This window comes from Triturus cristatus, chromosome 3_1 (genome assembly GCF_964204655.1).
Source record: "Triturus cristatus chromosome 3_1, aTriCri1.1, whole genome shotgun sequence".
NCBI classification, from domain to species: domain Eukaryota; kingdom Metazoa; phylum Chordata; class Amphibia; order Caudata; family Salamandridae; genus Triturus; species Triturus cristatus.
This window is the reverse complement of record NC_140583.1, coordinates 734,541,241-734,566,484: the sequence shown is the minus strand read 5'-3', so window position 1 is coordinate 734,566,484 and position 25,244 is coordinate 734,541,241. Positions and strand designations below refer to the sequence as shown.

At 47.3% G+C, this 25,244-nt stretch overlaps 1 protein-coding gene across 1 annotated transcript in view; it reads left to right on the top strand.

Annotated features, from left to right (window-relative positions):
• Nucleotides 1-25,244, top strand: part of CHID1 (chitinase domain containing 1) — a 1,360,135-nt gene that overhangs the window by 725,682 nt on the left and 609,209 nt on the right. The window contains exon 11 of the mRNA XM_085644891.1: nt 24,531-24,686. Coding sequence (XP_085501017.1) covers nt 24,531-24,686 — 156 coding nt within the window. The remainder of the gene's footprint in view (nt 1-24,530; nt 24,687-25,244) is intronic.

The following is a 25,244-nucleotide window of genomic DNA, read 5'->3' as shown; positions in this document are numbered from 1 at the left end:
TCAAAAGTCTGCTTAGTATCTGTAGCCCAGTGTATTTTCTTGTGGTGTTTGCAGGATGTCATTGTCATGAACAGACGGGCAATGGAATAATAGTCTCCTATAATATGCTTGTAGTAAACAATAAAATCAAGAATGATGTGCATGGGTCTGGGTGGTTGGATTCTCCCAATCCATGATGGATGGTATATAAGCCTTGAGAGGTGAAATCATTCTGCCACCCACTTGTTGTCCGAGATACACCACTGCAAATGCCCATTTTTTTTGCACATAGTTGCTGTTATCATGAGCTTTACTTTTTTGCAGTGCAAGCAGCCGCTTCTTGAGGTGAAACAGGTGATCTATCTGTCAAATATAAACATCACTGACAACTGCTTGTCATCTAGGTAAAACCAAAGGGGATGATGGACGGAGTGTTGAACATTGCAAACACTCACCCTTCAGTCAACTGATCTGGGTTTAATCCATCATCATTCTTTAGCTCACTCCGCCACCCCAGTTCAGACCTTGCCATATGCAAATCAGTCTGACCCTGTGCCTCATGGGAACAGTCCAGCCCGAACTGCAAAGCCATGTCTTTCGTGGACCGGAAACAAGCATCCTGGGACCGGGTTCTGGCTAATCAGCCGTCATCAGCCAGGCTAGCTTGAATCCAGTGGCAAAGTTAGCAAGGGACCCACGTCTGGGCATATCCTGCCAACTTAGGGCGAACAAAGCAAAACCAAAGGGAATGATGGACGGAGTGTTGAACATTGCAAACACTCAACCCCTGTCAACTGATCTGGGTTTAATCCATCATCATTCTTTAGCTCACTCCGCCACCCCAGTTCAGACATGGCCATATGCAAATCAGTCTGACCCTGTGCCTCATGGGAACAGTCCAGCCTGAACTGCCAAGCCATTTCTTCCCTGGACCGGAAATAAGCATCCTTGGACCGGTTTCTGGCTAATCAGCCGTCATCAGCCAGGCTAGCTTGAATCCAGTGGCAAAGTGAGCAAGGGATCCACGTCCGGGCATACCCTGTCAACTTACGGCGAACAAAGCAAAACCAAAGGGGGGGATGGCGGGGCACAAATTTGAATGGGTGGGGGATGTGGGGAGGGTCGCATGGCACGTGAGGAGGTGCAGGGGGGATGTGTACAGGGGGACGCCTCTAAGGGGAATATAGATTTTTTTTTTCTCTCCCGGACTGCGGGAGGTGAAGGAATGCTGGAGGGGATGAGGGGGATCAGGGTGGGTCAGGGGTCAGGAGCACCATGTTGTGGAAGCAGGGAATGATAGGCGGGGTCGGGGTTTCAGGGTGAAGAGACGAGCCTAGTGGGCAAGGCTGGGTAACCCTAAAGCAAACACATACACGCTGATTAGGGTTGGACAAAAAGCGCGCCGGGGGCACCAAGTTTGCGGATACATGCAGTTACATTTTGGGACTGCACATTGGTGGGCCGCGAGCAATGCATGCGGGAAGGCCACGTAGAGTAGTTAGGAAAGCCGTCCGTGTCTGCAATGGTTGGATCTAGCACGTGGCGGGTTACAATTAAAGAGCAATGTCCTCGTAGGCGGGGCCAGGTTTGGGCAGGGCAGTGATGCCGAGTATTTCTGCTGCCACGTTCTAGTAATCCCTCCTATAAAAAAAAATATATATATATATACTGGAAATGTAGAGCACGTGTAGCGAACGGGTCATTAGCACCTCTGTAAAGCACAGTATTGCAATGCGGTGGCACCAGATGGTTCATAACACACAAATATTGAAACGCACTCACACTTAACTGCAGTGCGCAAATATTTGGTGATTGCACTGAGCCAACGGTGCCGGCTCTGCTGCGATCGGACCACGTCTTCCGGTGCAGCAGAAAGGGCTTTTCCGGTGCTTCCAGCATTGTAAGTTATGTTTAGCGATCGTTGGGCCATCTCTTCTTTGTGTACGCAATAGCAAGGATCTCGGAGAAGTACAGCAGACTGATGTTGGCGACTCGGTTTTGTAGAGGAAGAGGGTAGAGCGCGGAGTCGCTGACAGACATACTCACTGAACTGCACTTGCCCAAAATAACTAGAAGCGAGATGCTGGAGCTGCTGGTGTGCGTGCGCGATTACACGCAGCAGCAACGTATGTTTCCAATTATCGCACCCGCGTCTGGGCACGATAATTGGAAACATATGCTGCTGCTGCGCATAACCGCAAGCATTAGGCCGTGGGTGTGAACATGGGTAGGACAAAAAGAGCCTTTGGCCAATTGTGTGCTGTCTTTGTTAAAAAGGCGCACGCAAAGGCCAATAGCCTGGGAGAAAAGCAAAAGCACATGCACGAACGTGTGCGAGCGTGAGGTGAGCTTTCTGAAAGCCCTTACATAAAGTCTTCGCCAGAACAGCGCATGCGCGCTGTTACAGGCTCGACCTAAAAATACAGACTGCAAAAGTCTTGTGTAAATGCATTTCTGCAAAAATGCCAGCCTGTTGTAAATGCCTAAGTCCAGCGAGTCTCACTTCTCACCGTTTGTAGAGCTGAACAGTGGCAGACGCTACTTAATGGGGGTGGCAGGGCGGGCCGGGTAAATTAATTTCTTTTATTGAAACCACTTACCTACAGGCCAGCCGCCGCCTCTTGGTCCTCTTTGGCTCCTCGTCGACATCGGGAACCAGGAAGCACACCGGCTCCCAGACTCCCCTAGCCAATCATGACGCTGCTGTAAATTGGTCTGAGCACTGTGGTTCGGCACTCTGAGGGGGACTGGGAGGCTGTGCATGTTCTCCACCCAGCCTGTGCATTACAGCCGGTGGAGAACATGTTAAGTGCGCATGACTGTTTGGCTGACCAAACCACCATTCGCACTTTAGAGTATGCTCACCACTCCTCCCCCTGGCCCCTACTCTGGCAGCCCCGCTCGCACCTAAGCAGGAATGGAAAGCTAAAATGATAATAGCACTGGTGTTTATCATTTTAGTGTTCCTTTTTAAACTGCTACCAGAGCAGTGGGGCGACGCTCCTCCGCCGTGGGGGAGGAGCCACTGCTGGAGTTGAACTATTCTGACTCCAGTCTTGGCATAATTAGTGTCGGGTAATTTATAGCGGGTTTGGGTGCAGTTGTTGGTTTAGATGCCTGCATGTTCAGATGCTGTCTGACCCGGACCCTCCTCGTCTGTGGCTCTAGTGATAGAACTAGAGGTAAGCTTTGATGGATTGGAGCCGGTGGACCTCTTTGGAGACAGTCTGAGTTACACGTCCAGGGCCGCCCTCTACCTCCCTTCGGATTCGCCTACATAAGCAGTGTTTTTAGCTAATACTGCATCACCGCACCCTACAGAAATACCACATGGGTGGAATAAGAATCTATTAGAGTATGTCCACTCGCTGCAGTTCGGTAGCTGGTACTACAACTTTGCCCAAAGCTGCCTTTGGTGCCTAGTTCGGCTCCGGTCCTGCATGGATTAAACCTCGAACTCACACCCAGGTATCACTTATGACTGTTCCCACTCGGAGAGTAGCTCTGTGCAGCAAGCATCATTCTCTGCAATCAGGTGCACTGGAATTATGCGTATCAGAGGACTGAACTTTGTGATAGGGTTAACTTAATTATATGGCAAGGAAGGGTAAATGAATAGCCATAAAGTGACACATTCTATCTATGTAAGTATTTGTTCGCACTTTAAAACATTAATACTGTTTGAGGAAACGTTTCAACCAATTAATACCAGTTTAATATCTGAATACAGCGGACAGCAACTAGACAGGGCCAGTTAATATTTGTAAATTGTCGGCCATTGTGGCGCCACACGTATTTTTAGTACATTTTGATGCGTTTGATTTAGTCACTTTTTTTAAATATGCAAATTGGGTAGCAGATGGTGGATTATGTGGGAAGAGTAGTCTTTTGCTGGGAAAAGTACCAAGACACTGAAGGCAGGGCTTTAAGTGGGCCTGGTCCTGCCAGTGCTCACCACTAACCATTCTATAAGCAGGTGTTGAGACGGCTCTCCATCGGGTTCTCCATTTTTGCCCTCAACCTCCGGATGGAAAAAATAAGTCTTAATTCAGCATCAGTACCACCCTTCACTGCTTTTGATGTAACTTCAAAGAGACTTGTTATAGTACTTTCATAATCTCATGTCAGAACTGAAGCATTTTCAGTGTTATATACCACAAAGCCGTAGCTGGTGCTTTTTTATGTTATCAAACTAACAACCATTGATAAAGCAAATAGTCCTTGCTTGTTGTAGGTGTAATGTTGCTTATTGTATTATATATCTGCATGCATTGACAGAAGTTACGTTATACCAGTCGGGCGGCGCAGTATGCCAAGCACAAATTTATAGCTTGTGTTTTTAAGCAACGCCCTTAATCACATCAGCCACGCCCCATTGAGAGCCCCCCCTCCATTTTTGTCATCCCACTTAAGGCCATGACTGAAGGTAACAGTAAGTAGCTTTATTCTTAAAACAACTCAAGAGCAGTCATCCCTCAACCAGCCAGCGGTAAACTGCCAAACTTGGAACGTTCCCTCCCAGCACCGACCACTTAGAGTACAAAGCGGGCATGGCATTCCAAATTAAGGCCATTACAAGTGCATCTCATAACATAACCTCACAACACGTAGTACATCCATTCTTCTGCTGAAAAGAAAACGTCAGTGTCGTCACAGTTGCTGAATCGCATAATTCCCGTGGCCGCCTTCACGGTCTCCGTTAGTAGATAAGCGCATAGACTGTATGATGAGAAGCGACCTGTGCAGACTAGTTCTGCTCTTCAGCTGCCAGAATGTGCAGAAAATACATTTTTGGAGTATTTTGGAGGGTGGAGTGGCCCAGAGGAGAGGACATTTCCAGGAAAGGACCATGTTTATTGATAGGTTAAGCTGCAAGGGGCTTCGCCGGCCAGAAAAATACTTACAATTAGGATGTCCTGATTGATTGCGACTTTCACATCCAAGGGGTCCGTTCTGCACTGAGGATGTTTTGGAAGGAAACGTCAGTGAGTGCAGGCACCCGAGCAGTTGTAAAACTCCAGGCTGTTATTAAGGAAGACCCTTACATTTGTAGTCTCTGGCTTAGTAATGACTCTAACTTCCTAAAAACAGGCCATTGTTCTGTCTCCCACCTTGACATGCCTAAACACAGCGCAGAACGCTGTGATTGGTCCAGTTTTTGACCGTGCGTGCCTCGCGAAGCTGTCCGGCGCGCTGCTTATGCCCCCTGACTGATGACGTAATTGATTACGGCTGCCTGTCGGAGGTGAAGATGCGGGAGTTTAACACTTCAGGTCACACCAAGGCCCTGCGCAGATGGTCTTGTCTCTCCTCCCGTCAAGCTGGTCCCTTTGCTGCGCTCACATCCTGACGGCCGAGGTCAGACTGCAGAGGAAGGTGAAGGAGTCACGGGGCGCACGTCTTCTGCCCACCCGTCATGATGTGCTGCCAGTGCGCGCTAATTTATTCCACCACAGGGATTTGAGGAGACAGGCTAACCTTTCAGCACAAAAAGTCTCCTTCAAGCAAGGCCGCGGGCACACTTTGAGAGCTAACTTTTCAACCTGCATCGATCATGAGTACATAAGACAGCTGCACAGTGGTGGGGCCTTATCCACGAGCACACCCCAGATCCCAGTAATGGAGAGCACACTTCTTTGTTTGAAAGAGAAAAGGCACCTGCTTATTGGCCGCTTTCAGTTAGAAGTGACAAGGCGTAGTTTGACTTTGTGCTCTACATTCAAAGTCATAGTTTTATATCGTTCACCCCCTCTTTTGCCTCCCCCCCCCTCCCCTGGGTGAAGGTTCACTGGTGCCACCTTTGGTTTATCAGACATACTGGATGGCCAGCCCCCTCCGAAAGTCTTGCCTCAATCCGTCAAGCACACCAAGTGACCCTGCACTTCTAGTGGCCATGCGTCGACGGTCAGTCTTACAGAAGCCATATTTCATGCTGGGTGGCCCACCACTTCCAATAGCTGTGCCTCAGTCAGTCGGGCACACCGGGGACCATTCCCTTCCGGTGACTGGGCTTCAACTGTCACAACCTTATCTATGCAATACATCATTCAGCGTCAATCAGGTATGCTAAGTGGCCATCCACTTCCAGAGTCTGTGCCTCAGTCCGGCACACCAGATGAACCTGCACTTCTGGTGGCCATACAGGGATGCTACATGGCCGTCCATTTCCAGGAGCCTCGCCTCAGTCATTCAGGTGCTCTGGTTTGACCTTCGCATCCAGTGAGCATGCTTTGCTGACTGTCTCTTCGACAATGTGGCTATACCGGTCTCATACCCCTACCATACCCTAGCAGCTGAATGTTCGCTGAAAACACTGATCATTCCCCACATCATTTCTGGGTTCTCCCAGTGACTGTCATCGTCACCTCTTTACTGTACATCGCTGCTTTCATGGGTGCTGTCTCTTCCACCTGGGAAGGCAGCTGAGCTGCTTCTGCAGTGGACAGGCTTGTAAGGTGCACCTAGTCTTGCTGGCAGCTTCTGTCGCCTGCAAGGCCCCCACGCTGGCCTTTTGCTCTTCCAAACTCTATTCCTGTTGCCTTTCTGGAACCAAAGAGAAGGTTTTGGACAGTGGCAGAGGTTGGCAGAAGTTTAACTACCATCACCTACTCTGACTTTACTGCTTGGGGCTGTGGTTGGAGTCAATGGACCAGCTCGAGTTTAGGGGTCAGCTCGGATTCTCTCAGTGCCAGGGGCAGATCCTGTGTACCCTGCCGGAGTCATTGGGGGGGGAGGGGGTATGGGGTGGTAGCCTTCTGGGACCCCCTTCTAATATTCTAGCCTTTGATGACTGCAGAAAGAGACTCTCCTGCTCCTTATTTCTGACTTGTGAGTCCGTGCGATCCAGCAACTGAAGGCTGCCCTTTCACCAAGAGCGTAGTCAGAAACAGAAGATATCCCCCCGCCTCTCCCCCATATATGAACAATAACGCTAATTGCACAGCTCGAGATATGAGCGAGTCAAATCCATTTTTGTTTTGAAAAAGCAAATGGGCTTTATGATGGATTTTCCAGCAACATTTCTAAATATTGTGCAAAGAAGCAGAAGTGGCACTTATGAAAGATTCAGCTATAACATCCTGTTAGCCCATCTTTCAGATGTGACTGCCACAAATGTTTGGAATTATTGGATCATGTCAGACTTCAACCTGAAATGTATTTGGTAATGGTGTTAACAAATCTGTTACTTTCGTAGCAAGCTATTCACCCCAATTGGCTAGTAAAGCGGAGGCAGACTAAGTTTGACTCATTTAATAAAGTAGCAATGGCTTTTCAGATAAGATTAAGCCATATATAAAGTAAACTTCTCCGAAAATCTTTAGTCAACCACTTTTTAGTAGGTTTCAACTGCTCCTATGTCATCAGCAATCTTCATGCACTTTTAGTTTCACTTTCTACTTTACAAGTAGGTGTCTGCTACAGGTTGTCCAATGTTCTGATAGTTGATATTTATGATTGTCTAAGGATGACCCTTATGATCTGAATCCCAGAAGAGTAGTGTGTGTTTGGAAACTGCTGCTTACATTCCCAGTCACCTTAAGGAGATCCACAGAGCGAGTTTTATACTGACTGGACACCAAGGTATCACCAAACTATATATCATATAGCAGCTATGTTACAGAAGGGAAAGAGTGGGCTACCAAGCAGCGAAACCGTGTCTAAGCCCGAATCAGCAACCAAAATACACTTGCCAATAAATAAACGCAAGTTTATAGCCTGCCCTGTCGGATTACAATTGTGAAAGCACTTCCAACTGGGAACTAATGGAACAACACTGCCTGGGAGCAAGATCTCTTGTAGCGGCAGCAAATCAAGTATGTGCCAATCAGAAACATGTTCTTTGAAAATCCTGTTCCAGGAGAAACAAAAACCTTTTTAAAGGCTGTGCCAAAACATATTGATCATTAATGTTGCCGTGTCACTTAACATAAAAAGAAAAGGAAAAAAAGCCATTAAAATAAAAAAAACGACGACTTGCCAGGGAGCCGCTGTACCAGTACGTAAATCGCACAAAATGACCGCAGTGACAGCAAGTGCAATCTGGAAAAAAAGTAATACAGTAAACATGAGGAGCATGAGTCCCCAGTTAAGCTGGAATTATGACACGAATATCATTATAACAGTGTTCAACATATTTTGAAATTGCATTATCATGTTATGAAAATACTAATTTTGCCTTTAATACTGTTATTTCAGCAGTTACACTAATTACAGCAAATATCAGCATAGAGTTACTTCAAAAGCAACCAGAAATCTGTGATTATTACAATATTGTTGCTTACCTACTACCACTGGCACCTTGCGTCTTAATGTGAGTGCGCTGCGGATACTGTGCTGCCAAGGGAGAACCAAAAGGACAGGCCACTCCCAGTCTGTCGCTCTGTCTATGAGCCTCTCTCTCACTCTCTCTCAAGTCTCTTCGACCAATAAGAAACGGTGTTACTGTCTGAGGTGACAGGAGGTTAAGAGAGCAGGTTTGTGGAGAATAGTGAGAGTGCTCAACACTGCACGCGACCCCGTGCTCTTAAGTAAGGAATGCCTAATTTAATCTCACCTGCGGAGCCTGATTACAATACACAATGTTGTTTGGTACAAACCGCCATTATTTTTTGCAACACCAAACTTGCTGGCCTGCCTTGCTACTCCTCTAAACCTAGAAACCGTAACCCTTGCCGCAGACAAGGCCGGTGGGCCACAGCGCAGTAGTAACTCCAGTCACGGTCAGGGATAGTAACTCTCAGCCAGAGTATTAATGGCCGCTGTACAACAGCAGCTGACTCACACACTCGGTGTCACTGTGAGCAAACTGCATGATGAGGTGTCTGTCACTCACCGTGACTAGAAATGATCAGTCTATTGAGCTTCAAAATTGTGCCTATCCCCAATACATTGAGTGGGTAGCTCAGAAGGCCCAATGGCAACCCCAGCTGCTGCAGTTGGGGTTTGTGTAAACCACAGTTATCCACATAGACTTATAATGTAACATCAGGTCAGCACTTCAAATTCTTTCAGACCAACCGGCCATTTTGCCTTCCATCATAACAGCTTTACCTTTTCATATTTGTTTCTCTCCCAACCTTTTGGGTGTGTGTTCTTATGGTTTCTTCTGTGATGCAATCCATCCTCTGCCCTTTGTCTGGGAAAAAAATATTTCCAATGTTAGTTCTGGACCGACTTATGCTCACAGACTGATATCTGTTAGTACTTTTAATACGGATTGAACTCCTTTTAGTCTAGTCTATTCGTGTGTAAATTGTTGCACTTGTTTCCTATTGCTTTCGTCTTTAATCCTCTTCCCAAGTTTGTCATCTGTTACTTAGTAGTTCCAAACTGCCTTAATCCATCTTGAAATCGGTCTTGTATTGCTGGAAACAAAGCTGAAAATGAGGCCTCTGTCTACCTGTCCATCCCTCTGTCTCCTCCTCCATGTATGTGTACTCTGTCTATGTATATTAATTGTAAAATTGCCATTCTTAAAACCATTTGTAATGGATGCAGATTGTGTGCTGTCAGTTGATGTTAGGGAATTTGCTTTGGGGCTGTATTGTTGCAAAGGAAGAGAGGGGAAGAATTTGTTGTCTTTCGCATCAAGGGCACCACGTCCCACAGAAAGGGATTATTCAGTGAATGAGTGTTAATTGTTGGCATGTGCATGTTTTTTTTAAAACTTTTCAGATTATATCTGAAGGGCAAGATTCACAGTAAGAAAGGATGGAAACAATTTTTTCACATTTTAACCCCAGGGGGAAGGAACATTTGTCCTCAGTGCTCACAGGATTGGATTCCAGGTTTATCGTTGCATGCTTGAACATGTGGCAGTGAAATTGAACAGACCGATGGATGGTTTATCTAGATTTCCTTTGACGTTCATTAGTGGTAGAAGCAATAATGAAAAGTGGGAGGTAGCTGTCATCTATGAGGATGTCGTTCAAGGAATGAGGTGAATGAGACAGTGTTTACAAAAAGCTAATGGAGTAAGAAATCGAGAAAGATCGAGAACTGAAGAAGATTAAAGGGTACCTAGTGAAAAGGTGGCCCAAGGAGAAGCATTTAAAAGGGGACTGGGCTGCGTAAATTAAGGAAGATCTGATGGTGTTGTCATGACAGGGTATACGATTTTACTCCTCTGGGATTATGTATGATAGTAAGCTGTGCTATGAAAGTCAGAGTACGATTTCAAGAACTAAAAGAAAATCTGTGATGGCCAGGAGTTGACATTTTGGTTGATTGCCTAATGGGCGAGGAACTGTGAAACGTGTTGTAGAAGTGGCCAGAGGAATTTGTCGATTGCAGTTTTGTTAGATTACAGAATTACTCCCAAGTGCGTGACAAGAAATACGCAATTTGAGCTGTCGAGAAGGCATACGCCTACTACTTGGTTCGTTCCTTGGTAGTTCATTAATAGGCACAAAGATATGAAATTTGTGGCTACGGATATGAAATGAAAGGAGAAGTTAGGGATTATTGAGATAATACTATTTAGTTGATTTGACCCACAAAAGCAATGGCAGTAATGTGGAAACCTGTCAGTTTCGTGGATGGCAGAGTGTTTCGTTTACGGGCAGTGTCTGTGTGCCAGAATCGAGATGATGGAAGTAGAGTTTGGAGTAGTGAGAGAGAATATAAAGAGAGATTTTTTTTCCTCTAAGTGGGGAAAGATGTTGTTTCTTCCAGGTCTCCCGATGTTGCAGGTGCTAGATATGTATCTGAATGTACTTTGTTTAATGGAAACATTCTAACTCCTAGTGTAATGTTCTGGTTTTCGGTTCCTACTGCACCACTATGCATTGTGAAGGCCTTGTCTAGGCATTATATTACCCTATACACTCTGTTTTACATTAACAGGCCGGGTGATTCTTGTTCTATTGATATGCACATGATCACGATTTATCACTTGTGTGAATCACTTTATGAGAGCACCGAGCACATTTCTGCACTAAGAACCCCCGTGCCGCTATTTTTAATGCTTTTTTTTATTATTTTGTACTTTGATTAAAATACCATTTGGAAATAATTTTATGGCTTGATTGTTTATTAGGGACTACTGTCCTCCAGAATAAAGACTACTGTCCTCCAGAATAAAATGTATGCCTCAGGCCCCTGGTGATATCTGAGTTTTCCTTGTACATCTAATATTGCTTATTTTTTTAGCCACTACATTTTCTTTAGATTTAAGCCCTCTTACCAGAGTCAGTCTTCATCAGCTGGCTCTCTCGTGTACTTCTGCCCCTCCATGTTACTCTCCCGTCTATCTGCTGGCGCTCACCTGGCCTTCTCCCTTCCGTTGTCCCTGTTGGCTTACCCACACCCATCCTCCATTCGTTGTCAGTGTTGGTTTGCCCCTCCTCCCCCCCCCGCCTTTCGTTGTCTGTGTTGGCTTGCCCTCCACCATCCATCCTTTCGTTGGTCGTGTTGTGATGCAATATTAGGACACCACCCGTTTTACTGCAGGGTTCAAAATCTGTGCGAGTGGGATCATGCGCAGTAATCAAATTATCAAATATGTTCCCATCCTCACTCTTCTCTGATTGACACTTCTCCCGTGATTACTTTTTTACATTTGCCAATTTTAACTCTGTAATTAAATAGTTAACTGATTTGTTTCCAAGCGTATTATTTATGCTTGTTTTTATTAAGACTTCACAATTTCTTTTAATTAAATATGTAATCAATATTTTCTGTTGTAAAAGTTCTCTTATTAGGACTTTAGGTTCTTTATTTTTTTGGTGTAAATGGCATCCTGCTTCCCCCTTCCTTGCAGTGGATGTGTTGCTCGTCTTCTCTAGCGATAGCCAAAGTTTGTTCACCTGGCTTGTTAATCGACTGCTGGGAGCTGAAGTAGAGTGGTAAGAATTTATGGCCATATGTACGAACACATTTTCCCATAGACACAGAATGGATAAAACCCTTTGATACATCTGGCCCCAAGTCACTCTCTCTACTCCACTTGAATCCAGTGGCAAAGTGAGCAAGGGACTCACGTCTGAGCACACCCTGCCAACTTATGGCGAACAAAGCAAAACCAAAGGAAATGATGGACGGAGTGTTGAACATGGCAAGCACTCACCCCCAGTCAACTGATCTGGGTTTAATCCATCACCATTCTTTAGCTCACTCTGCCACCCTAGTTCAGACATGGCCATATGCAAATCAGTCTGACCCTGTGCCTCATGGGAACAGTCCAGCCCGAACTGCCAAGCCATGTCTTCACCGTAAATAAGCTTCCTAGGACCGGTTTCTGGCATTTCAGCCGTCTTCAGCCAGGCTTGCTTGAATCCAGTGGCAAAGTGAGCAAGGGACTCACGTGGGAAGACATGGCTTGGCAGTTCGGGCTGGACTGTTCCCATGAGGCACAGGGTCAAGACTGATTTGCATATGGCCATGTCTGAACTGGGGTGGCGTAGTGGGCAAAAGAACGATGGATTTAACCCAGATCTCTTGACTGGGGGAGAATGTCTGCATTGTCAGCATTCCGTCCATCATTTGTTTGTTGTAACACTTTTCGCCCTAAGTGGGATGGGTATTCCCAGACGTGGGACCCGTGCTCACTACGCCACTGGAGTCAAGCTATTCTGGCTGATAGCCAGAAACCGGTCCTAGGATGCTTGATTCCGGTCCAGGGAAGACATGGCTTGGCAGTTCGGGCTGGACTGTTCCCATGAGGCACAGGGTCAAGACTGATTTGCATATGGCCATGTCTGAACTGGGGTGGCGTAGTGGGCAAAAGAACAATGGATTTAACCCAGATCTCTTGACTGGGGGAGAATGTCTGCATTGTCAGCATTCCGTCCATCATTTGTTTGTTGTAACGCTTTTCGCCCTAAGTGGGATGGGTATTCCCAGACGTGGGACCCGTGCTCACTACGCCACTGGAGTCAAGCTATCCTGGCTGATGACGGCTGATAGCCAGAAACCGGTCCTAGGATGCTTGATTCCGGTCCAGGGAAGACATGGCTTGGCAGTTCGGGCTGGACTGTTCCCATGAGGCACAGGGTCAAGACTGATTTGCATATGGCCATGTCTGAACTGGGGTGGCGTAGTGGGCAAAAGAACGATGGATTTAACCCAGATCTCTTGACTGGGGGAGAATGTCTGCATTGTCAGCATTCCGTCCATCATTTTGTTTGTTGAAACGCTTTTCGCCCTAAGTGGGATGGGTATTCCCAGACGTGGGACCCGTGCTCACTACGCCACTGGAGCCAAGCTATCCTGGCTGATGACGGCTGATAGCCAGAAACCGGTCCTAGGATGCTTGATTCCGGTCCAGGGAAGACATGGCTTGGCAGTTCGGGCTGGACTGTTCTCATGAGGCACAGGGTCAAGACTGATTTGCATATGGCCATGTCTGAACTGGGGTGGCGTAGTGGGCAAAAGAACGATGGATTTAACCCAGATCTCTTGACTGGGGGAGAATGTCTGCATTGTCAGCATTCCGTCCATCATTTGTTTGTTGTAACGCTTTTCGCCCTAAGTGGGATGGGTATTCCCAGACGTGGGACCCGTGCTCACTACGTCACTGGAGTCAAGCTATCCTGGCTGATGACGGCTGATAGCCAGAAACCGGTCCTAGGATGCTTGATTCCGGTCCAGGGAAGACATGGCTTGGCAGTTCGGGCTGGACTGTTCCCATGAGGCACAGGGTCAAGACTGATTTGCATATGGCCATGTCTGAACTGGGGTGGCGTAGTGGGCAAAAGAATGATGGATTTAACCCAGATCTCTTGACTGGGGGAGAATGTCTGCATTGTCAGCATTCCGTCCATCATTTGTTTGTTTTTTGTGTTAACCACTTTAAGGCTTTACAGGAGGCGCTTAAACAAAAGCTTCACTAATGGCCCCCCTTTACCCGAGGCGCTTAAACAAAAGCTTAAAAAATTGACCCCCCTTTACCCTCCCTACCCTCACCCTCTCTCTATGGGCCTTGAATTGCTCGCCAGTACCCCCAAATGTTCTCCCATTTCTTTGGGAACCCTCTATTTGGGTAAATCGTGTACTCTGCTTGCCGGCACCAGTCCAGGTCGGAGATCCAATCTGACACCCTAGGGAGGCAACCCCCCCCCCCCCCCAGTGTTTAGCAATACTATGTTTGCAATCACTGCAGCCAGTGTAAGCCATAGTTTCATGTATTTGGGCCATGCCTCGCCGCTCGATATCATCAACACGGACCATTTTAGGTCGATTGAGACCTCCACCCCCACTACTTCCGATGATAACTCATTGTTGTTATCATTTTTTTTCTTTCCCTTACTCACCTGAGTAGGGGTGGGGCTGCTCTGCTCACAGAGCCAGGCAGGGGAGCAGTGGTTTGCCCACTCCAAGTGCACAGGATGCTTTGGCCAGCTGTCTCGGTTCGGCCAAACTCTAATGCACACTTTGCATGTTCTTCATGCAGGCTGCATTACAACGTGCATGGAGAACATGCCCAGCCTCCCATTCTTTGGCTGAGCACCAAACCACGGCACTCAGACAAAAAAGACAACGCTGCATTGCAATGTTTTGATTGGCTGTCGTGAGGCTGGAAGCCGGGTGCATTCTGCTTCCAAATAACGCTGCATTGCAATGTTTTGATTGGCTATCGGTAGGCTGGAAGCCGGGTGCATTCTGCTTCCTGCCCTGGAAGCTGGGAAGAGGACGGAGATGAAGTGATGGCGGTATTGTATTCCCTCCTCTTCCCCCCCACCCCCCAAGACCCGCACCCACCGCCTTCAATTACCAGCCGTCACTCAATGTAAAGTAACACACATACATGCTGCTGAACTAGAAGATGGTAAAGAAGCCTGATTATGATGCCAATGATTGGTAAATGATGGGCGGGCTAAAAGCCCCTATTTAGATTACTATTTTTATTTTTTAATATACAATAGGTCCCCAAGTGACAGCAGCGCATGCTCGCTGCCTGCACGCTAGACCTAACGAGCATTGGCAAACCCAATATGTCTTGCCTATACAAGAGCTTTTGGCATTACAAGCGTGGTTGATGTTGAGCATGGCTAAAAGCTTGTGGCATAAAGGAGAGTGATGCGGAGTAGCAAAGAGTGGCATAAGGTGGTATAGAGTCTCGTAGAAAGGAGTGCTGCAGCATCATAGACTGCAGTGACAGAGTGGTGCAGAGTAGAGTGCAGTGGAGTAGCGTAGAGTAAAGTGGCATAGAGTGCAGTTGCACAGAGTACAGTGGCATAGAGTGGTGTAGAGTAGAGTGGTGTAGAATACAGTGACGTAGAGGGCAGTGGTGTAGAGTAGAATGGTGCAGAGTAGAGTGCAGTGGTGCAGTGTAGAGTGGCATAGAGTGCAGTGGCATAGTGCAGCATGATATAGAGCACAATGGTGAAGAGAAGAATAGAGTGGTGTAGAGTGCTGTGACGTAGAGTGCAATGGTGTAAAGTGGCGTAAAGTGCAGTGGTGTAGAGTAGAGTGTTGTACAGTAGACTATGGTGGCATAGAGTACAGTGGTGCAGAGTAGATTGGCATAGAGTCCATTGGTTTTGAGTAGAGTGGCATAAAGTGAAGTGTTTAGAGTTGCGGGCAGTGACATTGAGTAGAGTGGTGTAGAGTAGAGTGCCATAGAGTGGCGTGGCGCAGCAAGGAGCGGAATGGTGCAGAGTGGAGTTAGAGTGCAGTGGCGTAGAATGGATTATTTCAGAGTAGAGTGGAGTGGTATAGGGTGGAGTGCATTGGCATAGAGTGTAGTGGTAGAGAGTGCAGTGTTGCAGAGTAGTGTGTCATAGAGTCGAGTTGAATGGAGTAGCGTACTGTGCAGTAGCGAAGAGAGTGCGGTAGTGCAGAGTAGCATAGAGCGCATTGGCATAAATTACAGTGGGCACTGTAGAGTAGATAAGCGTGGAGTGAAGTGGTATAGTGTGCAGTGCCACGGCATGAAGTGGTGCAGTGTACGACTATTACATTTGCACAGATACAGAGTTTTACTGATAATAGTTACAGTATACAATGTGTGGAAATGGAATCACCTAGTGTATTGACTTGTTTTAATTGTATTAAAATATTTGTTTCCATCATGTTTCAGAATTACAAAACATGCACAGTTCATTATAGACATTTAAACTTTGTTGTGCGCTGAAACAAAAGCCTTTCACAGCAAGATTGTCACATACATGCTCTTACTTTGAAGCCAGAGAAAGAAAAGTAAACACCAAGCTCCCTCGGCAGACCAATCTGACACCTGACCTCTGTCTTTGAATGCATAGCAAATGTGACAAGATAAGAACAAGATTTAAAGCCCTGCTTACAGAAATTGAACACTGGTGGAAGGATACAGTAAACAATGTATGCTCTTCGTGAGAGACGTACTCAAGCTGGACAGCCTAAAGCAAATAAAGCCTACAAATAGAAAGCAAGCAAATGTGAGTTACAAACCACAAAGCCAATGGTAAGCAATGGGCGAAATGTATTCCCAGGTAAACTTTCCAAATCTCCCCATGATGTGTTTAGCAAACCAGACAGCTGGGCTGTTTGGCAGGCTTCAACCTAAAAATGACTCATTACATCTGCTGTTATCTAGCACTGCAACTAAAAAAAGAATTCTACAGTTGCCCATTTGATAGTACACATGTTTTAAACTCAAGATTGATGAGAGCCTGAATCCCTTGTATGGTACTTTACATCCGTTACCACCCGGTTACCCACGGACCTCAGGCGAGCTCTCAGCCTGGCATTTGTATTATAAACTTGGGGGTATCTGAGACTTGTGGCTCTGCCTGTCTAGACATCAGTAAAGGTCTGTTTGAGGAGGGCAGTTTTCAACCCTTTCTGAAGGAGGTGATCATGTACCATTTGCAGTGCTGTGTTGGGCGGATGCACACTGTCAAAGCTATCGTGCACCACTAAAATCATAACCCTATACCTTCTAACTCACACGGTGCCACAGTGTGACATACAATATCGGCTCCTATCACACTTCACCCGGTGAGGAGCTGATATCACACGGTGGTAGGGTACACGATCAGAAATAGTGTTTTTCCAGCTCGTTTTCCGAGGCTTTGAACTGCCGACGACCATTAAGGGGTGCGAAAACATCCCAAGACATCTGCACCAGACTCGGCAAGCTTTTTTTGGGGGGGAGAGGGGATTTGGGGGCAGGATGGGGTTCAAAAGTGCTTCTTAGGTACTTCACGGCGCAGGGCCGCTCTCCCTTGAAGGCCTCGCCCCCTCCTCACACAGTGAGGTACTTCTTCAAGTTGGCAGGTATGTAACCCCTGATCTTCGATTGTTGTGGGCAACCAACCGATTTAGCTGAAGGACTGGCCCTGCTTGAGATGTACTCCTAGCTCTTTTGGGGGCCCCTGCCTTCGTCGCTTGGTAAGTAAAAGCCAGCAAGTTAAAGTTCGATTGGCTCTTTTAATTACTGTGCTGTTATCTCTCAGCTGCCGTTTTCAGACCTTACAAAACCCAAAGCAGACCTATTAACAGAATGTTTTGCAATCCTATTTTTCCCCCAAAAAATCATTAGATCTTCTGAAATAAAATTCACCTGAATAGATTGCTGCAGACATTCACAGATGCTGCTGAGAATTCTAAGCAGCCTTTCAAGCCGAAGCACATCTCAAGAGGTGAGATAAGGCAAACTTAGTCCAAACCCAGATACGCCTCTATATAACACAGTTCATCGCAGACTGAGACCTCGAAACAACAGTTCAATCCCGAGCTCTCTCTAGATTTGATAATGGCAATTCTCTCTGGACTGGCTTACCCAGAGTGCACCTCCTGCCCCCGAGGGCAGCTTTGCATGCAGCAACTTGCTTTGTCACTGCAAGTAAAATATTCACCCACCTCTCTCGTGCCTTATTTATGCAACAGTTGCTCCTTTTGAACCCAGACCACTGTACTGCATCGCTATTACTTTACTTACTTATTTAAGTTCCCCCCTCCACTGGCTGCCTTTTACTATTGACGTTTCTGGTACCTGCTCCTTTAACAGCCTCCCATTACTGTATCTTATTTTGAAATTCCCATTGGCATTTGTGAGTTTAACTGAAGGGCTGCTATGACGTCATGTCTTTTTGATAAGGTTGACTCGTTACTTTTCTCTTGTAACTCTGCCCTTCAAACATAAAGGCCCTTTATACTTGTGCACTGTACGAACCCTCAGAAATAACTAGATATAACATGGCAGTACAAAATCTGATACACATCCGGTAAACATTCTCTCCCCATAGCTATATGCATTGAATGCATGTCATTGTAAAGGTGCCTGTAGCAAATATCACAACATTAGCCTGCCTGACGCAAAACCCAATGCTAGTGATGCTGGAGCCAAACATTGATAGCCCCAGCCCACCTGCTGCTACCATGTGAACAGTCTCACAGAGCGAGTGTGTGTATAGATGCATAAGATGCATTTTGGTTGTCTGGACAGGGGCAGCCTCTCTTAATGCTGCCCTCACATACTAAGATCCATGTTGCACCCATGGCCTTCCCTCTAGGTCCGGGTGTCATACTGTTGCAGAATAGTTAGCTAATGGGTATCTCTGAACCATGCAGGATTTAAGATAGTACATTTTAAGCTCGAGGGCAGGGCATGTCAAGGTAACGTGGAAGTAAAAGAAATAAATACTGCTTGCGCCTCTCATATTGCTTCTTAGTGCTAAGGCTTTGGGGGGTTATACTGCAGGTACATAGCATCCTACTATCAGCTGAAATACATTTAGTCACTCAGTTATGTAACCCCGAACAGCCTACACAACACAATGTGGCAGATATATCAGTGGCATTGGATTTCCCGAAGGCAAGACAGAATGTAAAGGTCATGAGCAATGCAGCCAGCTATGCAAGCCTTTTGCATATGGCACATGACAGATTGGTGGCAGGCAGCCTGATAGAGACTTCTAGCCGCAGATTCCTTACCTTTGAATATTCTCAGGAATCAGGGTGGATCCGAAGATTTTCGAGCAGTACCTCTGCGCGCCGGTAGGTACCATCATTGGGTTCTGCATTAGCATAATTTGCACTGGAATTGACGTGCGCAGCACCTGTAAAGGCGCCACCTCAGCGTGGTGACATGAGTTCTCTCTTTTCTACATAACATAGTGCTGATCTGGCTTGAGCTACCCTTCAGTCACTTTTTGACTGCCGTTTTTAGAATATTGTTAATGTTTTTGAGATTTCATCTCCTGGTGTGAGGTTGTCACCCAAGAAACCTTCTGGTTTCAACCCATGTGGAGCTTGTCCTGGACAAATGTCAGTGACAAACCCCCACTTGGTGTGTATCTGGTGCCTGGAGCCAGGACATGACTCCAAAGCATATGAGGCGCTCCCTCAAGCTCCTGGCCGCCTGATGTTGGTAGACTCTGTGACACTTGCGGTTCCGTTCGTGTGGGTGGCACCTGGACTATTCGCAGAGTCCTTCTCAACGTGTATCTTTGCATTCAAAGTCTTCGGGGAAGCCTGGTAAGACCCACCAGCATATGAAATCAAAGAAATCCAAAATCTCATCAACTTCCCCTCATGTGTCATAGTCATCCTACAAGACAAGAGAGCGATGGCACTCCAGGGTCCTCGCGTCAGCGGGGTCTGAACCTGGGTTCGCTCTGTGCTTCCCAGATTTTCCCGGAATTTGAGTGAGCCCCACCCAGTTAAAGGATTTGTATGTGGCCATTCTCCTCATTTTTGGGTAGACCGGTCCCTCTGGAGCGCCTTCGAGCCTCACGGGTGTAGGAGGACCCATACTGGAACCACGCCAGTGTTTCACCCTCTGCGCCAGTCTGGCCTCGAGGATCCCTTGGTGGTTCCAGAACGGAACTGTCGGCGAGACCGAGATCTTTCCCAACGCTCACTACAGTGCTGATGCTGCAGACGCCCCTAGGCAACGTCATACCCATCTTCCTGCCCTTCGACATGGAGCTCTATGGGTGTCGTCTGATGCTGCAGCCGGCGGTGACTGAGGACATCCTCCCCAAAGCGGAGCCAGTGGCTCATTTGATTGGTAGGCCTGGAGAGGAGAACGTTTGGGAGGGGTCAATGGATCCTTATGGAGAAGAACCAGTTGAGGAGGAAAACTTGTATGAGGAACTGGGTGAGACCAGTGAGTTAGACACCCCACCTGACACTGGCCTGGTTTCCCCTCCTGCTGTCTCTACAGAGGAGGGAGTCTCTTTTGCCAGGGTGGTGCGCAGGGCTGCTGTGATCCTGGATCGTAACCTGCCATCAGAAGCAGACAAAGCTAATAATTTGATGGAGGTGCTTAGGTAGTAATTTTCCCCTCTGAACCCTTACTCCCGTTTAATGAAGCTCTTTCGGATATCCTACTTGGGGCCTGGTCCAAGCCCTGCACAGGGGCTCTTGTTACTAGGACGATTGCCCACCACCATTGCCCTGCTCCTAGGGATCCCAGTTTCCTTACCCAGCACCCCACCCTCCAATCCTCCTCATCCTGTATTCACCCTAGCGTATTCCCTACCACTCCACTGGATAGGGAATACAAGAGACTGAACACCTTCAGTAAGAGCATCTTCTCTTCCACAAGCCTGGAACTGTGGTCAGTGAACACCGCATGCCTATTGAGCTGTTGTTCCCATACTCTTTGGGATTTGGTTGCGCGAGTGCTGCCAATATTCTTGAAGGAAGCCTGAGCCATACTCTCTCAGGTGGTTGCCAACAACAGTAATGCAGTAAAGTTCTTCATCAGATGTGGGCTTGATACAGTCGACTCACTAGCTGTCACGCCTAGTTGAGAACATCCAGTTTTTCAGTGTTTTTTCAGGCCTCCTTCTTGGGCATGCCCTTTGATTGCTCTCGCGTATTTGGATACAAGGTGGATTTAGTGCTTACGCGCTTCAAGGACAGCAGAGCTACGGCTAGGTTCTTGGGGTTGTTTATGGCCCCTACCTCAATCTGCCTCTGTCCATTGTGTGGCCAATAAGGGGTCTCTAGCCGCCCATACCCTTTCAGCCACCCCAGCCAACAGGCTTCCCAGCATTTTCATGCCCAAGGGAGCGGGTCCCAGTGACCACGTGGTACAGGCGGCCAGTGATCATGTCAGTACACCCGTCACCCTGGCAGCCACTGCCTCACGGCCTCTTTAGCCTGCCCTCAGACCATCCTGGGACCAGTGGGAAGAAGGATATGCCATCACCTCCCCCATTGGAGGTCAATAACATCAGACAAATGGGTACTACAGATTGTCCAAAGGGACTACTCCCTCCCCTTTGTGGCACCCCTTCCGCTCATCCCACCCACTTACGACCAGCTGACGGAGGATAGTCTCTCCTTGCTCCGTCAAGAAGTGCAGGCTCTCTTGGCCAAGGGAGCCACAAAGAGGGTGCCAGCGTCAGAAGTTGGTTGTGGTTGCTGTTCCCCCTTATTTTCTGGTGCACAAGAAAGATGAAGGACTCCATCCTATCCTCGATCTGCGCCTTCTCAACCTCTTTTTGAAGAAGGAGAAATTCAAAATGCTCACACTGGGTCTGGACCCGGGAGACTGGATTGTAGTTTTGAACACTTATTTCCACACACATTCCCATCCTGACGACCCAAACATGCTATCTGCACTTCACAGTGGGCCACAAGCACTTTAAGTTCGCTGTGCTCCCCTTCAGCCTTACCAGCACCCCTCTGGTGTTCACCAAGGTGATGGCAGTGGCCGCAGCTCACCTGCAGAGGTCATGCATTCCAGTCTTTCCCAACCTTGATGACTGGTTGTTGAAGGCGGGCTCGTCCCAAGTAGTTGTCTCCAACTCTCAAACAATGGCGAACCTCCTGCACTTTCTGGGGTTCACTATCAACGTGCTGAAGTCACACCTGACTCACTCTCAGATGCTCCATTTCATCTACACCTTTCTGGACACAGTACAGTTTTGTGCCTATCCTCGTGAGCTATGTGTCCTGGATATTCAGGCTATGATACAGATGTTTCAGACTTTATTTGTGAGTTCGGTGCGACTGACTCCGAGGTTGTTGAGCTTCATGGCCTCCTGCTTCCTGCTGGTGACTCATGCCCACTGTCATATGAGGCTCTGCAGTGCAACCTGAAGGTTCGGTGGGCGCAGCATCAGGGGAATTTCTCTGAACTATTCCACATCCCAGGGGGAACTACAAAGGATCTGCAGTGTTGGCTGCTGAACCGTGAATGAGCCAGCGACAGACCCCTCTCCCTTCCCCAACCAGATCTGACAGTAGTGACAGATGCGTCACTCCTGGGATGGGGCAGCCATCTTGGAGAGGTGGAGATCAGAGGCCTCTGGTCTCTGGCAGAATCCGGACTCCACATCAACTTATTGGAGCTTCGAGCAATCTTCTGGCATTGAAAGCCTCAAGGCTAGTGCAGGTGTTCCCGGACAACACCACAGCTATGCGGTACAGCAACAAATAGGGCAGCATAGAGCCATGAACCCTCTGTCAAGAGGGCCTGCTTCTCTGGACATGGCTGGAATGTCAAGGAATTTTCCTGGTGGTTCAACCCCTGGCAGGCTCTCTGAACGCCAGGGCAGACAAACTTAGTCAAAGATATCTGGCAGATCATGAAGGGTGTCTCCATCCAGACACCCATCAGCTTTGAGGAGAGCCTTTGTTGAATTTGTTCACCGCCACCAAAAACGCACAATGTCAGCAGTTCCGTGCAATGGAGTTTGCTTGGAGACGCTTTTAGTTTCCAGTAGCGCTCAGGCCTCCTGTACTCCTTTCCACCCATACCACTCCTGCCGTGAGTTTTCAAGAAGACCAGGAACAACCAGGCCCAAGTCATCCTTGGGGCTCTGGACTGGGATCAGAGAGTTGGTATCCTGAGCTGTTGAGTATGGCCATTGGTCCTCCAACCAGACTGCCTCTTTGGGGGGATCTTATGTTGCAGCAGCAGGGGAGGGTTCTCCACCTGAACGGTGACAATTCACCGCTTTTGACCTTCTGCCCATAGTCTGCACTAATCTTGGCAGCCAGGCGTCCCTCCACCAAGACTGTATATGCCTTCGATTGGGGACGTTTGTAGCACGGTGTACAGAGAAACAGGTTGACCCTCTTTCTGCTCACCTGTCTGAGTTCCTTCTTTTTATCCTTTCTCTTGCCCAGCAGGGCTCTGCTCTGGGCACCCTAAAGGGCTATCTTTCTGCTGGCTCGGCCTGTCTGTGGTTGCCTGATCAGCCATACCTCTTCAGATCCCCCCGTTGTAAATAGGATCTTGAAAGGTGTGCAACACATTTACCCCTTCAACCTTCATTATGCCTCAGTGGGACCTTAACCTGGTCTTAACTTTTCTGATGTGCAGTCCCTTTGAACCATTGCACAGTTGTCCTCTCAGGCTTCCTACCATCAACACTGCCTACCTGGTGACAATAACATCTGACTGGAGGGTCAGTGAGCTTTGCCTTTGTCATCCACGCCTCCATACCTGAACATCTACCCAGACAAGTAGTTCTTAGAACTAGAGGTTCCTTTCTGCCGAAAGTTGTTACTCCCTTTCATGAAGGCCAGTCCATCCCCCTGTCTACTTTTTATGCTCTGCCACATCCGTCCAAGGAAGAAGAGCGACTTCTCCATTTGAACCCTAAAAGAGCATTTTCATTCTACCTTAACCGCAAGAAAGAGCTCTGTGTAGATGGCCAACTCTTTGTGGGGTATGTAAGAGCAAAGAAAGGAAATTCTGTGCAGAAACAGACCATCTCCCAATTAATTGTGCTCTGCATTAGAATCTGCTATGCACTGGACAGGAAGCAACCCTCTGAGGGTTTCTGTGCTCATTCCACAAGAGCCAAGGCTGTGACCACTGCATTAGCACCTGGAGTCCCGGTCCTGGGCATCTGGAAGGCAGCAATGTGGGCCTCTCTGCACACATTCACAAAACACTGCTGCCTGGAAAGTCAGGTCCATCGGGACGGGCACTTTGCCCATACGGTCCAGCAGGCATTTTTTGGTGTGAAATTGTTTCACAGGCCCACCTCTGGTAATGTATTGCTTGGGTAACGATTCTAAGGTAAGGAATCGGTGGCTTGAGGTCTCTTATCAGATGAGAAAGTTACTTTTGATAATGCCTTATCTGGGAGAGACTCTAAAAGCTGTAGATTCCCTGCTCTGCGAAAGGATTTCTAGGGAGAGGGTTTGCGCCTTTCAGGGCCCTTGTTTTCCTCACCAGTGGTCAGTGTTCTCCCTGGTTCTGAGCTGCTGTCATGAAAAGTCACAAAAGAAAACTGACGTTAGCGAGCTGGAGTGGTGCCTATATAGACTCCACGCACGTAACTTTCAGCATGGAGGATGCCACGTGGAGCCGAACTACACCATCTACCAGCGTGCAGGGGTATTGCTCATGAAAACATTTCCAGATCCAGTCTGACGCCTCGAGATAATTATAAGATAAGGAATCTGCAGCTAGATACAGTTTCTACCAGATAAGGTATTACCAAAGGTAAGTAACTTGTTCATTGATTACAAAATGTGGACTCTTAAAAATTTGAAACAAATGACACGTGCAAAAACTCAAATGTATTTAGCTTGTGTAGAGAAGTTGTGTTTTTCATAACGATATTATTCAAATGATCTTGCATAATATGTTGCATGGTGATCATTGTGCTCCTGTGCAGTTTGTCTTGTTGAAGCTTTTGCTCTCTCTATAGGCCTGGGCCGAACTCACCCCTACCCTGGGTACGAGCATGCGTTCAGACTCTGGATCCAAATTCCAAATGGAGAAGTAAAATCCTGCTGGGCTTAAATTTTTATGGAATGGACTATTCTGCGCTGGGAGCCTCAGGAGAACCAATCCTTGGGAACAGGTATGGTGTACAGCAATTGTCTTTGAATGGGAAGGTTAGTTGTACAAACCTAAACGAAAGAGCTAAATGAAGGGTGTTTTAACACACACTGTATGACCAAGGTGTTTATTTGGGCCAGAGTGTCCTTATGATTTAAAAAGGAAGGCATTACCTGGGCCTGCCAAGAAAGAGGTATTAATGCCTCGAAAAATAAGTTTGTCAAAGATCCTGATGATTTCTTCTGCCGCAGAGATTCTCTGCTTACTATTTAGTTTTACTATACTTAATTCTGCAAGATAAGGAAAAGTTTCAAGCGAGCCAGTGACAGGTGTTCTCATTGTGAGCTTGAGAAAAATTGAATACACGTTCTCACTATATGTGTCAGCTACCTGATATTGGGCTGGAGATAGAACTATCAATTCAGTTAATGATGTTGGTTGACGTCCTAGACTCTATCGGTCCAATTATGCATTTTCTTAGTTTAAACTATGAGAATAGTACAATCTCCTTGCTCTGATTTTCTATGGTGAAGGGAATTAAATTAGGCCTGAATAGAGCTCTTCTCCACACTCTGTTGAG